Here is a 16,579-nt window from a genome sequence, read left to right on the forward strand (position 1 = left end):
AAAAAAAAAAAAAAAAAAAAAAAAAAAAAAAAGAAAGAAAAAGTAAATAATATGGGTAGGGTTATGTTAGTGACTTCATTTTCTCAAACGAACGATTCTTGGTGAGCATTTGCATGAAGCAAATGGGCCTTTGATTTGCATAGTCACTGTGGTCCAGGAGAACTCAGAACCAAGAGTTCTTACTTCCCTTGTGACACAGAATTAGAGCCTGGACTTAAGTGAATGTGTTCCCCACCTTCTCAGTGTGAATATCTACTAGGACACTTGAAACTTATTTGGAATGTTACCCACTTCTTCACCAAGCCAGGCGGTTCATGTGGCATCTCCGAGCCCTTCCAAACCTCCTGCAAATGCCAGCATCACACGCTTATCGTGGCAACCAGGAGCTCTAGCAGGTTTCACTTATTTCCTTAGAGGTTGGTGCCACCCACCTTTGCCCAAAGCCGTTTGACTCTCGGCTTCTTCAGGTGCTGTTCTCCAAGGTGCTGTTCTCCACCGGGAGGACAGGAGGAGACCATTGCTGGGCTTAGACTTTTAGAATCAATCGTATGCAATGTTTTGGCTTTTCTCTAGATGCTGGAAATAGGAAGCCAGGGATTGGCACATGCCAGGCAAGCCCTGAACCACAGGCCCAGCCCTTACAGGAATATCGTTTGCGGAGAAGAGCATGCTGTCACACTGTCTCGGAGTGTCACAGATTGCCGCAGCTCTGAACAGGTTTCCAGTGTTCTAGACAGGTGGGGCGTCAGTGTGGGGTGACAGAAAGCACAGGCTTTGAGATCAGATGGGGAGGTGGGTTTTGGGAGGGTGTTTCTTTGTGTATTATTGCTAAGCATAGACAATACTGTGATGGGATGTTTCTTAGCTTATAATTCTGCTAATTTACCAAACATTCTATTAAACATGTATCCATTTTCAGCAGCTGAAGCTAATTTTGGGCTCTTTCCACACTACATCTTCTAGAATCTTGGTAATTATGTTCTTATCACGCCCGAGAAGCCCAGACAGGGGTGGGGTTGGTTATCTGTGGCAGAGCATTCAAGAACAGCCTCTGCTCAGCTCCTGACATAGGGTTTTCCTTTTATTTTAATATTATTATTGTTGTTGTTGTTATCTGTGGTGGTGGTGGTGGTGTGCATCTGTCTGTCTGCTGTCTACCTGTTCCTTTTCAGACACTTGAGTGTCATGGGAATGACACATGGGAGTGTCATGCCAGAGGACAATGTTCAGGAGATGGCTTCCGTGCCTTCACTTTGTCAAGGAGGGGTTTCCCTTACTCTTCCTGCCATACTTGGTATCCCAAGCTATTTGGTCTTCGGAGATTCTCCTGTCTCTGCCTCTCCTTTTGCTGTTGGATGCTGGGATTTCAGATGCCCACCACCAAATCTGTCCTTTTAACAAGGGCTCTGAGGACCAGACTCAAGCCATTAGCTTCATACTGCAAGAGCTTTTCCCACTGAGCCACTTACCAGAATTTTCTTTTTACATGTTTCTTAATCTCAGTGTGCTAACACAGGGCCATGCCTGTTAGTCTTCTGCAGAGGAAAGGAAACACGAACAGGAGACCATACAAATACATCCCACAGCTGAATAATCCAGAGAGCAAAGGCAGTGCTACTCATAATTGCTTTGAGACAAAGGATAACCTGGGACCAGAAGTTAACTGAATGATAACCAAATTGCCTGAGGGCAAAGGAAGCCAGGAGGTGATTTGCTGCCCCCCTCTCTCCCCCAAGCCGTGAGGAGGGTTATACATCACAGGCATCTGAGGAGGGCTGGAGGAGGGGAGTATGTGTGGGCATAAAAATAGAAGCAGGTAGCACAGTCACAAAGCCAGTACCTAGTCTGGAGCCAGGCGCCTGGTACTCTTTGTCCTGGCTCTGGTGTGGCGACACATTCTTGGGAGTTGAGCCTGGAGCCCTGTAGTAGCCTGCCAGCCTTTAGGGAAGACTTCTAACCCTGCTAGGTCCTCTCTCCTTCTCCGAATTCTCTGCCTGTCCCAGTACTAGGAATCTCACAGGCAAGCAGAGGGTGGGAAGAGGCTGTATGGTGGGAACTGGGTAGGAAACGGTGGTGGGGGGAGGGGCAAGCATAGGCAACTCCCAGCAGAGAGCTCTTTACTTAAGCCTGTGACCTACTCTTCCACAGACTTCCATCCACCCAATCTTTGGTTCTACGGATCTCTATCTCTGGATCGTCTCTATCCCTGGAGCGAGGAGAGGGCCAACCTAGCACCTCTCGCTCATCCGGAACCTCACACATATATACAATAAGGGAAACCACACTTGTGAATTTAGCCACTCCCCCCACTCTACCTGTTGGTTTCTTACATTTTCCAACCTCCTAATGAAGATTAAAGTTCCTGTTCACCCTCTTCTCCCAAATTCTTTATTTGCCTCATCTAGGGAGCCCACAAGAACCTTTTCCTAACAGTTTTCAAATGTCTTGTTCCGGAAAGAATATTTATGTACCCTTCCCTCTGCCCTTTCTTTCCGATAGTTTCTCTAGTGTGCTCTTACCCCAGTGCAGCTTTTCGTCAGGATTTCTGTTCTAGACTGTAGCAATAGACCATCTTCCCTTATCGCTCTACTTTGATGTCTGCTTGCCTCATTCTGGTCTTATTTTAATATGTGCGCGTGCGGGCACGCGCACGTGTGTGTGTGTGTGTGTGTGTGTGTGTGTGTGTGTGTGTACACCTGCATACGAGAACCCACAGAGGCCAGAAGGAGGCACTGGATCCCTGGAGCTGGAATTAGAGGTGGTTGTAAGCTCCCTGACATGGGTGCTGGGAGCTGACCTCCAGTCCTAAGCTCAGCAAGTCTAACTGCTAGGTCTTCTCTCCAGTGCCCGTTTAGGTGGTTTTAAAATGTCACCTGCTCTTTAGATTTTCGTGTGAGTGTTATGGGTCAGACTCCCTGAAGGACTCACCGCAGTTCTTCATGAGCATTTTGCCAAACAAGGTGGGATATTTAGGCTAAAGATTCTCTTAATGCCTAATGGCCCCTTTACAACCGTGTGTGCAGACTGGCTGATGTGCCTAGAGTTCAGTTCACATAGCTCACCAATGTGTACGATGTCAGGATGTCAGGATGCTGACCCAGTCTCCTTGCCTGCCTGGGTTTTCCTTCATCTTTCGTATCAAGGAGCAGGAACCTTTATGGAAGGGAATTGTTAGGAGAGCTGGAAGCATTGCAGCATTTATGATTTATGATGTCTTAAGATTGGCAAGTACCTTACGTTACTCAGGTAGGATAAACTCAATTGCCTCGTCTCATTGCAGGGATATTGTGGAGAGGGCGATGTCTCACTTGTTGGGTGAGTGTCTGGGCCATGTCCACACAGGCAAGATTGAAACCCATGCCCTTGTAACCTTCTCTTGTGTCTCAAGAGCTGCCTTGTGATTCTGATTTTCTTAGACACACAGCTTCCCTGATTAGACTTCACAGCAGAAAAATATGTTCCTTGGTTATTCCGGGAAGTCAGTGGCGATCTAAAAATATGGATTTGGCTTTCATTTTTTGGATAGAATCCTTTTGTCTTCCTATTTTAGTCATGAGAAACACTGGGGAAAAGCACTCGTGTTGTGTGGGCGAAGGATCACAAAGAGTGGCTCAGGGCTTATTCAAGACATGCCACTGCTGACCTGGGGCAGCTGATTTAAAAGTGAATCATTTATAGAAAGTTCCACCCTGTTCGAGGCAGGGCTTACTACAATATCCCCATGAAGGTCTAAATAAAGCATACAGTATCATGTTGCTAAATGTCTGTCTTGTTGCCAAATTTGTATCTTCTCTAAGCCGTGAAACTGTTTCTAGTGACTGCAGGTATTAAGGACTTTTATATAGGATGATGCATTGTTTAAAGCAATACTAGGAGAAAAAGACAAGATCTCCTGAGTAAATTGGGAGCATGGGGACCATGGGAGAAGATAAAAGGGGAAGGGAGGGAAGCAGAGAAAAATATATAACTCAATAAAAATAATAAATAAACAAAAAATAAAACAATACTAGAGATTTGTTATGTATGTTATATTGAGAAAAAATACTAGGCAAGAGATTCTGGAATGCCTATTTTTATAATATGAAGAAATGAATGTAAATAGTTTAAAATTACCAGAAGCAACATTAAAAAAAAAAACTCCTCAATTACTATAATTCAATTGAGCGATCGTGCTTTGCAGATATTTTGGTATTTGTTAAAGTAACTGGTATGTACGATTTTTTTTTTTTTGGTTTTTCGAGACAGGGTTTCTCTGTGGCTTTGGAGCTTTGGAGCCTGTCCTGGAACTAGCTCTGTAGACCAGGCTGGTCTCGAACTCACAGAGATCCGCCTGCCTCTGCCTCCCGAGTGCTGGGATTAAAGGCATGTGCCACCATCGCCCGGCGTGTGTATGATTTTTAGAGCCACTTAGAAGTAATTCCTTTTGGAAGCTGTCTTTCTCCTTTTAGGAAGTGAATAATTTACTACACAAACTATTTAGTTCCACACAGTAAAAATGCAGTCTTTGATTGAGAGAAGCTTTTGATTGAAGACTGGATTTACATTAACACCACTGTGGGTTAGACAAAAGCCACTGGAGCCTGAATTCTTGCTTTGACTTTGACCTTAGACAAACGAACACTCTTTGGGGTCTGAGCTGACATCCTCATCTGCTGAGAGCAGAGGATACTCGCCTTCACACCTGACTCCCAGTTGTGCTAACGCATTAGGAAGTGACAGGGATTTAGGTGGCCCTATGCAGTTGTTAGATCTCAGAGAAGCACTGAGGATAAAGAGATTGGAGTCAGTTCGCCATGGCTGGGGTCCTAGACAAGGTTTCCTTTTCCTCTCTAAGCCATTATTTTCTAAGTTGGGAAAAATAAGTGGAAAAGTAAGCCTGGAGATGTAGCTCAGTGGTAGTGTGTTCGTAATGATTATTTTGCGAGGCAGCATGTATATGACATGGCACCTGTGTGGAAGTCGGGGGACACCTTTCAGCCAATGGCTCTCTTCTTTTGTCTTTCTTTGAGGCAGGGCCTCTCTTGTTTGATTTGGGATGGCCTTCTGTATATGTGATGCTTTTATTGGTTAATGAATAAAGCTGTTTTGGCCAATGGCTTAGCAGAGTTAAACCAGGTAGGAAATCAGGAGAGAGAGAGAGAGAGAGAGAGAGAGAGAGAGAGAGAGAGAAGGCAGAGTGAGAGAGATGCCATGTAGCCACCTAAGAAGCAAGAGTTAACAAACCATGATCCTCATGGTAAAACATAAAATAATAGAAATGGATTGATTTAATATGTAAGATTTCGAGGACAGTTTCCAAAACTACAGAGAAATGCTGTCTCAAAAATCCAAAAAAAAAAAAAACTCCCTAAAAACCTAAGAGTTAGTTAATAAGAACCCTGAGCTAATTTATTAATTACGGTGTTGTAATTAGCATAGTTTCTGTGTGATTATTCAGGTCTGGGAGTCTGGAAACAAAAGCGTGGTCTCCATTTGCCCTTGTTTCTACCTGGCTGAGTATGTGAGCTTCTGGTGGGTTCCACTCACCTCACCTCTTTATGGAGGAGTACTGAGATCAGAGATGCAAGCAGCTGCATCTGCCTTTTTGTGTGGGTTCTGGAGATTCAACTCGTGTTTGTCAGTCTTGCTTGGCAAGCACCTTCACCACTGAGCCACCTAACTGCCCCTGAGGCATGTTCATATCGTGCTTGGGACCCTGAACTAGAACCAACCGACAAACACACCTGTCGGCTGCACGTCCCTTTGGATTTCAGCTTAATTTTGGATTTTGAAATATTTGCATATTTAACACAAAATTCATTTACATTTTGTTTAAATTGTATACATATAGACTACAGGCAATGGCGTATAATATTTTAAAAGTAAATTTGGGCAGGAAACAAAATTTTGTGCTATAGAGTATTCTACGTCAGGTTGAGGTACAAAAAGTTTTGGATTGTGGAACATTCTGAATTTGCACTCACGAGGCAGAAGCAGGCAGAAGGAACTCTGAGCTGAGGCTAGCCCGGTCTAAGGAGTGAGTTCTATAACAGCCAGGTTTACAAAGTGGGCCCTTTGTGGGCTGGCCACTTTTGACAGGAAATATGTCTTTCCCCCATAAACCCACAGCCTGATTCATGGTAGGCAAGAGGTCCACCGCCTTCAGTTAAGTGCTATTTTGAAGCACTATGATACAAAAGAAATAACATTTCTCATTTAAAAAGGTCTGCTTACTGGTTTTTATATGCATTCCCATCGTGTGTGTGTGTGTGTGTGTGTGTGTGTGTGTGTGTGTGTATGTGTGTGTGTGTGTGTGTGTGTGTGTGACTATCATGCGCATGCGTCATGCAGACCTCTGGGATTAGGCTCTTACATTTTGGAGGTGTGAGCAACAGGTCACCACCTAACTTAAACCACTTTGAAGTTGATAAGCATTGAAGTCAGCCCCTTGGCTTTGACAGCGATAACTGTGACTCTAAGCAAATTACTATATCTTGCTAAGTCTCCAGTTCCTGTTTGTGATGTAAGGATAACAATGTCCTTTATACACTCATTGGGAGGGTTATGAGATCTTGGATGTAAATGACTTAGTTTAGGGACTGGCCTTCAGAAATATTCAGTCTGTTTGGTCTAATGTTAACGGATGAAAACGTTGCTTCAAATTCTACCTGTCCACCAATTTACTAATCTATGTTACGGCAGAGGCTTTTACAACAGAAGTTGAGGACTGTTACTGAAGACAGTTGCTAATGACCGGGCTGATCTAAAAGGTTTCTTTCTCCTTGCAGATCTTATTTTGTACTTTAAACACTCCCAGGATTGACATGGGGAAGCTCCTAGGAGGGCACTTGGGTCTTGAGGATTTCATATTTGCCCACGTGAAGGGGATCAAAAAGGAAGTAAACGTCTATAAGTCAGAGGACTCGCTTGGACTCACCATCACAGATAACGGCGTCGGCTACGCTTTCATCAAGGTAAGCTTTTGAAAAAGAAAATACAGGGTGGCCCCATTAAGGAAGCTGCCAGGTCAAAGAGAATTAGAGATTATCTCTAGGAAGAGCTAGGTAGCTCAGCTGGGGTCACAAATTGGTATTTCACTGTCATTTAAAACATGTCAAAGATAGCATTTTTTTGGTACTCTTTTTGAAATTCTTCCTTTTGTTTCAAACATCCTCAACAATTTAAGCTTATTGAGGGAGGACTGGCCCTAGTGCCTTCCCTTCTCTTTACTAATTGAACTGCCCTGGTGTATCTCTGAGGACGTACTGAATAACTTCCAGGGATTTACTGTTACTTTTAAGTGCGCAGATTTCATTAAAAAAGCCTTCTTGGAATTGTCTGAGCAATGTCATTCTTTTGGGTGAATACACAGAAAGAGTAATACAGAGTTGTAAAGATAAGATGCTAAAAATAGTTTGAAAATGAGAACAGCTAAGAAATAAAAGTTCTGCTGTAATCAGTACAGTTGTCCCCCTCCCCCCGACTTGTGCCTGTGTGTGTATATGGGTTGGTTCAGGAACTCCCATGCCTGCTCAAGTGTGTAATACAAATAGCGTAACATTTGCATGGAACCTATGTCCACCCTACCGTGTGGCGTAAGCCATCTTTAGATCTCATGGCATCTATATAACATTATCATGCCACATTGCTTAGAGACCAAGGAAATATCTCCATATGTCCAGTACAGACACAGCTCCTGAATGTTCTCTTGAGACAGTGTCTTGCCCTGTAGTCCAGGCTGTCCATGAACTGGGCTCAGTTGATTCTCTTGCCTCTGGGTGGACAGACATGGGAGGCTTATCAAACGCTAGTCACGTCACACTCCTTTTTTGTTTAATCTTCGCCATAATCCTATTTTAATTTATTTTGATTTAGCCCTATACATACAATGGACTTGTGTTTGTGTGGATGTCTGCACATGCATGTAGGTATGTGTGTGTGTTCATGTGTGTGGAGGCCAGAGGTTGATGTTCCTCAGCTTTCCGCAATCACTATCTCACTTTTTGAGACAAGGCCTTTCCCTGAGCTATAACTCACTGATCAGTTTAGGATGGCTGTCAGATGTCTTAGGGATCTGCTTGTCTCTGCCTCCCTATTGCTGGAATTACAGAGACATGCCTGACTCTTTATGCGGGTGATAGAGACCCAAGCTCTGGTCCTCAGGGTCTCACAGCAAGCCCCTTTTCTACTGACCTGTCTCCCATTTTCAGAAGAGTCTTATTTTATTGGCACTATGTCTTTTTAAATTTGTTTTTACGTTGCAGTCTAGAGCATTAAAAATAAATCTTCAGCTTAATGAATGTTCACTTTCTAATGCCGGTATAATGCTATAAGACCTATTGGAATTGCGTTTCTGCCACTCTGAAGGCGCCCTTGTTTGCCCTTCCGGCTGCCCTGAAAAGTGTCATCTGCTGCCATTTGCTTCTTGAAGTTTACAGAACCATGCATTATTTACCCTTCCATCTCTGCCTTTGCAATCTATCTGTGATGGGCAATGTTACTAACCCCCACTCCACAGCGCCAAGATAGGATCCAGAAGCTTACAAAGCTTGGCCAAATTGTACAATTAAGCAGGTTCAGGATTTGGGCCCAAGAAGTCTGACTCCAGACCCAGCCTTGCTAGGCACTGAGAAGACTCAGTGAAGGGCTTTCTGTGATACAGCAGCACAGCTTATGCCTTCCTTTGCTAATGCGCTGTCACCGTTAAAGAAACAGTCCCAGGGATGCTAAGTGAGCTGTGGATGCTGCTCTAACTGGCCTCTTGATAAGATGGTTATTTTTAGCTCTGCAGAAGATAGGAATGCACTGGAGGTTGTTGAGTGGATGACCAAATGGAAAACCCTTGAGTTGGGAAAGTCACGCGGGACGGTCCAGGGGAAGTTCAGGACACCAGGCGTTGGCAGCAGAGCCTGCTCGCTGTCCCTGCTGTCCCTGCTGCAGAGGAGGGCTCGGAAGTTTCGCAAACGCCTGTGGATGCCTTAGATGTTGGCCTCTAACATTCAAAGCTGCTGTTTCTATTTTTTTTAAATGTCTTGTCAAACATGTGCCTGCCTCAGAGTACTCGTCATTGGTCCTCTGGGGACAGAGGGCATGGTGAGACTGTGTACTTTAAAATACGGATGACAAAAATTGTACAAATTGGATAATTTCAAAATTGAACACATTACAATAATTATAAAAATAGGTTTTATATGTCATTTACATAAATATCCAGTTTTTACCGTTTGCTAATTTGAAATTATTCCTCAGGGGACCATTTTGGAAGGGATATGGGTTTGTTGTCTCATTATTTGTGGTAGTGTATTTTTCTTTTATAAATGAAAAATGAGAAGTGTGGAGATATGCTGAGAGACAGGAGGATTGCTGTGGCTTGCTTGCCATCATTCTAGATCCAGACTAAATATGCCTTCTTTGCCTTTTGCAGCATCGATTTCCAAAACCAGATGAGAAAAAAGCTCTTTTGATTCTTAAGTAAATATTGAATAATATAAATGACTCAAGAGACATTAGCAAATAATGTTTCTCTTTTATGCCTCTTGATACTTAGGTCTAGATAATACTGAGAAATACTATCAGTCTCTGTTCAGTGTTTGAACTGTGTGATTGTTCAAACACATTGTATTTCAGAAATTTGTATTCATTGACACTTCATTTAAATTTGGAAAGACTTCGTTCGTGTGTACACAGGTACAGTGGAGGCCAGAGGTCAATACCAGGTGTCCCTCAGGAGCTATCTACCTTCTTTTCTAAGACAGGATCACTCCCTGGGATCTAGGCTCATCAATTGACTAGACTGCCTAGCCAGGAAGCCCCAGGCATCCTCTTGCCTCAGCCTTTCCTGAGCTGGGGTTAGATACACTGGTCCCCATGCTTGCATAATTAACCCTTTACCAACTGGACAATCTTGCCCAGCCCCACTATACGGCTTGGTTTTTTGTTTGTTTGGTTGTTTTTGGTTTTGTTTTTAATTTTCCAGCTTAACACAAATTAGAATTACATGGGAAGAAGAACCTCAACTGAGAAACTGAGAAAAATCTGTTTCCATCAGATTGCCTTTAGGCAGATCTTTGGGGTATATGCCCGACTCACTGTGGGCACTTCCATCCCTGAGCAGGTGGTTCTGGGCTGTGTAACAAAGCAACTGAGCATGCCAGGAGGGACAACCCAGTAAGCAGCACTCCTCCAAGGTCTCTATCAGTTCTTGACTCCTGGTTCTCGTCTTGAGTTCCCACCGTGGTTTCCCTCAATGGATTGTGACCCAGGAATGTAAGCCAGATAAACTTTTTCTTTCTCGTTGTTTTTTGCTTGTTTTTGTTTTTTGTTTTTTTTTAACTATCCTGAAATTCTTTATGTAGACCAGGCTGCCTCAAACTCACAGAGATCCACCTGCCTCTGTCTCCAGAGCACTGGGATTAAAGACATGTACCATCATTCCCGGCCTGGTTATTGGTGTCTCATCACAGCAACAAAACCCTGATTAAGACACCCACCATCTCAGTTTTTATTCTGTTGGCTTAGGAGTTGACTTAGACCACACGTCAAACAACCAGGCATCTTCCGGCACTCCTCTGCAGGTCACTGTCGTGTTCTCTCCCATCCGCAACCCACTTCTGTCCTCACAGAAGCCTTGACCTCCGCTGCTGCCTGGGTCTCTCTCTGCTGCTGCCTGGGTCTCTCTCTGCTGCTGCCTGGGTCTCTCTGCTGCTGCCCGACTTCTGCAGCCTGCCTCTCCTCCTGGACTCTGGTCATTCTCTGGTGACCTTTCTAGCTTCTTGCAGACTGGGGTGACAGTGTCTCTCCATGACCCTGACCCTAAACTCACAGGTAAGAGTCATGCATCACCACTAAGTCTTTTAGCTGATTAATCTTCTCCATTTCATTATTTTATTTTTATTTTTTTTGGTTTTTCGAGACAGGGTTTCTCTGTGGCTTTGGAGTCTGTCCTGGGACTAGCTCTGTAGACCAGGCTGGTCTCGAACTCCCAGAGATCCGCCTGCCTCTGCCTCCTGAGTGCTGGGATTAAAGGCGTGCACCACCACCGCCCGGCCTCATTATTTTAAATGAGATTGCAAGTGTTGAAAAAACTAAAGGTGTGTGTGAGGTTACTGAAATTCGTTTGCTATAACTGATCAAAGGGAAAAAATAGCCTCCAGGTGTATCAAGATGTCAATTAGAATTTTAAAAAGGTCAAAGTTAAATGCAGATTTTCAAATGTCATGGTGGCCTAAGAGTGGTTATTTAGCAGTGGATTTAATAGGTTTTTTTTCTTTTAGAAGGAAAATCTTTTGTTTAATCTTGTTTTTTGCAATAGTTTAGAAACTGTAGGGGCTGGAGAGATGGCTCAGCGGTTAAGAGCACTGGCTGCTCTTCCAGAGGTCCTGAGTTCAATTCCCAGCAACCACATGGTGGCTCACAACCATCTGTAATGAGATCTGGCACCTTCCTCTGGCATGTGGGCATACATGGAGGCAGAATGTTGTATAATAAATAAATAAATAAATAAATAAATCTTTAAAAAAAAAAACTGTAGATTGTTTTGAGGGGGGCGGTTTTGAGACAGGGTTTCTCTGTGTAGCCCTGGCAGTCCTGGAACTCACTCTGTAGGCCAGGCTGACTGCAAACTCACAGAGATCTGCCTGTCTCTGCCTTCCGAGTGCTGGGATTAAAGGCATGTGTTACCGCTGCCGGACAGAACTGTAGATTTTCAAGCAGTGTGCTGTGGTTGTCACGCTTGTTTCTGTCAGTTGTATAAGAGATGATGAATGCCAGCGAAGCAATGTCAGTTGGATTTGGAAACTTCTGCTTGCACTACATCTTGTTTGTAATAATAAACGAGGGTTATTTAAAAGTGTGTTAGCATGCCAGTTTATACAATGGGTTAATAATTACTAGAATGGAAAAGGTAACCCTGCTTTTAGAATCTGGAAGTAACATGAAATCTATTGTTGGTTGTGGTATGCAATAATGCAATTAAAAAATGCTTATCTTGGTGGGACGGTGCTGGTGCACGCCTTTAATCCGAGCACGCGGGAGACTGAGGCAGGTGGATCTGTGTGAGTTCAAGGCCAGCCTAGTTTACAAAGCAAGTTCCAGGACATCCAGGGATATTACACAGAGAAATTCTGTCTCAAAAACCGAAAATAAATATCAATCAATCAATAAATAGATAGATAAAAAAATAAAATTTAAAGAATGCTTCTCTCTTTAAGCTCCATATCAACTTTTCCCTGATGACAGCATTATAAAAATGTTGCTGCCTCTCGTTTTGCTCAGCTCTTGCACGTGGTGATCAGGCAGGCACGGTGTCGCGTGTCTACCTGGTAAGGTTAGGGTACAGACACTTGTATCAGAGCAGCCAAGCCCCTCCCCTGCCTGGCCTGTCTTTCCCACTAAGGACTTATGGCCGCTGTTTTGTTCTCCTCCTTGTCGTTGGGGAGATCGTGTATGAGTTTTCAGGGCTCTTAGCTGCCGAATTCTGAATGGAAGCAAGATGAAGAATGGGGGTGGCGGGGAGGATGCTTGCTCTTTCTTGCTTGGTTTTCTGTCTTTAAGTGAGCAGTAAACTGTACTGTGAATATGTCAGTGTGATGTATGTCAGGGGCATGAGAAGTCATGCCGCACAGTCACACTTGAGAGCATCATTGATTTTCTTTCTTTCAGAGAATTAAAGATGGCAGCACCATTGACTCAGTCAAGACGATCTGTGTGGGGGATCATATTGAGTCCATAAATGGAGAAAATATTGTCGGGTGGCGTCACTATGAAGTTGCTAAGAAGTTAAAGGAATTGAAGAAAGAGGAGCTCTTTACTTTGCAGTTAATAGAACCCAAGAAGGCATTTGGTAAGTTGAGTGTGTGTGTGTGGTGTGTGTGTGGTGGGGGGGCATGTGCCTTCACCACATCATCTTATCTACTGTACTAGTGAAGAACACAGAAAATACAGACAGCATTTCTTAGAAAATAGCTATGGAAGGAGAAGAAAATTTCCCGGTAAAAGGACAATTTTCGTTGTTTTTGGTTTTCCCACCCCTGACCCCCTGAGACAGGGTTTCTCTGGGTAACAGCCCTGACTGTTCTGGAACTCGCTTTGTATACCAGACTGGCCTCAGACTCACTGAGATCTGCCTGCCTCTGCCTCCTGAGTGCTGGGATTAAAGGCGTGGGCCACTATGCCTGGCTAGAAAGTCCTGTGCTGGAGAGATGGCTCAGTGGTTAAGAGCACTGGCTGCTTTTCCAAAGGTCCTGAGTTCAATTCCCAGCAACCACATGGTGGCTCACAACCATCTGTAATGAGGTCTGGCACCCTCCTCTGGCTTGTGGGCTTACATGGAGGCAGAATGTTATATACATAATAAATAAATAAAAATCTTTTAAAAAAAAAAAAGTCCTTTTACTAAACCAACTTGGGGATCGTGGTGCCTGATGTTGGTGTGGAGTTGGAGGTGGGGCTGAGTCGGCCAGCCTCTGCAGTATTCTCTTGCTCTGCTGAGCTGGGAGATTTCTGACAGAGCTTTTCAAAGCACCATTGTTTTCCAGGGACCCGAGCAACCGAGGGCTCGCTCTGCGTGGAAGTGGTATCTAACACAGTCATTCGCTGTTTCACAGACACCGTCAACACTTTCTCCCGTAATGTTCAGAGTTTGGATGTCATGACGTGACTCCTTTCCTGTCACGTCTGTCCTTGCCTGGTTTTAGCCACGGCAGCTGTGTCTCAACTGTTGCTCTAACCTCCAGGGCCATCTCATGGGTGTGGGAATGTACCAGCTCCTCTCACTACCCGGCACTATTTTAATAAGGCAGATGGACGCCTCATGCACATCAGTGCGAAAATATCTTCAGCGGAAGCATCTGGGCCTGCCCTGACTCATCCCTGACCCCACCCCCCACACCCTGTGTTCTTGCTGATGCCCACAGAACACAGATATTTCTCGTAACTTGTCTCTAACGTTGTTTTCTCAGGCCAGCTAATGGAAACAGTGGACAAATGACAAATCTCTTTCCCCCTTCCAGTGAGTCACAGGCCGCCTCTATCTCCGTGGAATTAGAAAGTTCTCTCTTCCTGCGTGACTCTGTAATAGAATTGTGATGGGAATTGTGCTGCATATGGGAGACAGCCCCACAGGAAGGCTGAGAGGAGGATGCTCGCAGCCCCATGGCTGCTCAGGGACCACGGCAGGAGCTAACAGTGACGCTAACACTCCTGCCTGGTGCAGCGGCATCCAGCCTTTCTTCTCCACAAGGAAGGCGGAGTGCGCAGGCGTCTGGGCAGCAGCCCATTTCCACATGGCTCTTCTGACATTTGGTTGTTTCACTGATGGGAGTAGGTACCTCAGATGTGTGGTCTGTCAGACTCTTTTTAAATCAAAGTTATTTTCTGTGTAACTCAAGAAATAGATTTTTCTTCTGATGTTTGTCTCAAATGCATAATCTGTCTTCAAGTTAATCTTTTTCTGTTTTTTTTTTCCCCCGTTGTATACACTTTTTTTGTAGTATTTATTTTGTAGCCTAACCTGGTTTCAAATTCATTGTATATTGGAGGATGACTGTGAACGTCTGGTCCTTTTCCTTCCTCCCAAGTGCTGGAATTACAGGCACATGCTATTACACCCGGCTGTTGTATGCACTGACACTCTTGGGGTCCCTGTGTCTATCTGGGCATTGCTCACACCCCTTAATTTGGGTGCAAATTGCAGGTTACGGGGGTCGCTGTGCTTAGTCATTTCTGTTCTAGACTTGGCTTTTGTCCTCCAGCATCAGAGACAAGAGTAATAAATGCACTTTACTTCTGTGCCAGCTGCTACCGAATCTTCTCTCTGTTGCCTCAGGGCGTCCACTGACAGACTGAAGAAGCCCCTGGGTAGGATTTTTCTGGCAGAAATGTATTGGAGCATTGTGGCACTGGAGCAGTGACTGGGTTTTGCTTTGTGAGTTGATTGATGGTCTATGGGGCTTTTCTCCCTCAGTGGACTGAGCCCAGAGTCTCCCTCAGAAGGAAGCCTCGCTACTCTGCCATCTTCTGAGCCTGTGTTATGGTGCTTCATTTTAGTCTCTGGAATATGGCTAAAGTTTTCTGTTTGCTTGTTGTCTTTTTCCCAGGTTGTCTTTGTAAGGGTCAAGCCTGTTATGGGGTCAGGTTTCTCCCAGGTCCCTTGATCCCCACCTGCCGTTTGAGTATTTCCTTGCTTCCTTTCTGTGTTTTCCAGAACTATCACTGATGTAGGGCCAGGAACTCAAATTTCTTTTCTTTCTTTCCCTATTTATTTATTTATTTGTCAAAGTTTTGTTGATGCGAGACATCATGACCAAGGCAATTCTTAAAAAAAAGAAAGCATTTAATTAGGGCAGCTTATAGTTTCAGAGGTTTCGTTCATTATCATCATGCTGGGGAACACGGGCACACTCAGGTAGAAGTAGCTGAGAGTTCTACATCGGGATCCACAGGCAGCAGAAAGGAGAGTCACTGGGCCTGACTTGGACTTTGGAATCCTCAGAGCACAGCCCAGTGACCCACTTTCTCCAATGAGGCCACACCTAATCCTTTCCAACAGTGCCACTCCCTAAGCCTTCAAATGTATGGTGTCATTATTAATCAAGCTACCGTAGGGATGGAGGGAAAGAACATTCCATTGCCTGTTCTTGGACTATAGGTGAAGATCTTGGGTTCTCTAACAATCTAGCATGTACTGATATTTTAGCATTTATTGGGTCTTGATAGATGGCAAGAGCAGACAGGTACATGTCTTTTTTTTTTTTTTTTGGTTTTTCGAGACAGGGTTTCTCTGTGGCTGTGGAGCCTGTCCTGGAACTAGTTCTGTAGACCAGGCTGGTCTCGAACTCACAGAGATCCACCTGCCTCTGCCTCCCGAGTGCTGGGATTAAAGGCGTGCGCCACCATCGCCCGGCTGGGTACATGTCTTTTACAGGAACTTGTGGAGCCATTTGTGTGTGCTGGGTTTGGGTACTAGAGAATGATACTGACCATTTATTGATAGTCTTCTGTGTGCCGTCTCTGTGCCATGTGCTCTTATATGCTAAGATCCAGGTCTTAGCTCCTCTCTAGCGAGATGAGATGAATATGAAAACAAACCAGTTGAACAATGGGTGTTGAGGCGCTAAATACACTAGAAGTATAAACACTGGGAACGGATGAACTCGGTATGGAATGCCATGTGCATTTGGGAGTGTTGCACACATCAGTGTGCTGGGCACAGAAGCGTGATGTGGAGGTGTTCCAAGGCATGAAAGCCAAGAGTCAGGAAGGCCCAAATTATCAAAAATCCTGTTTGTGAAGACAAGGAGTGGTCCATGGAAGACCAAGGATGGGGTTGAGGAGGTAGCAGCATGGTCGGCTCTGGATTTCAGAATAATATTTGGAAACTGTATCCGACGAACAGGCAGGATTTGAGGTTGAAGTCAGGAAATCTCATGTTGTGTTATCTGTGGAGAAGACAGAATCCTGAATTGAGGCTGTCTAGCAGATGTGGAGAGAAATGGCTTGGAGGAACAGAAAAGGGTGAGCAGGAACCATTTGTGGGCATGAATGTTTTCTCATCCCCGCCATGGGGTGTCAGCTGGACTGCTTAACCTTGTTAGAGTAGTGA

General features: G+C 44.5%; 1 protein-coding gene across 1 annotated transcript in view; it reads left to right on the forward strand.

Moving 5' to 3' along the window:
* The window catches only part of Gipc2 (GIPC PDZ domain containing family member 2), a 60,201-nt gene that overhangs the window by 16,738 nt on the left and 26,884 nt on the right, over positions 1–16,579 (forward strand). The window contains exons 2-3 of the mRNA XM_041650752.1: positions 6,768–6,953; positions 12,640–12,820. Of these exons, the coding sequence (XP_041506686.1) occupies positions 6,768–6,953; positions 12,640–12,820 (367 nt within the window). The remainder of the gene's footprint in view (positions 1–6,767; positions 6,954–12,639; positions 12,821–16,579) is intronic.

Source organism: Microtus oregoni, unplaced genomic scaffold (genome assembly GCF_018167655.1).
Source record: "Microtus oregoni isolate MIOR12 unplaced genomic scaffold, Mior012 000000F_ref0000247, whole genome shotgun sequence".
Lineage (NCBI taxonomy): Eukaryota > Metazoa > Chordata > Mammalia > Rodentia > Cricetidae > Microtus > Microtus oregoni.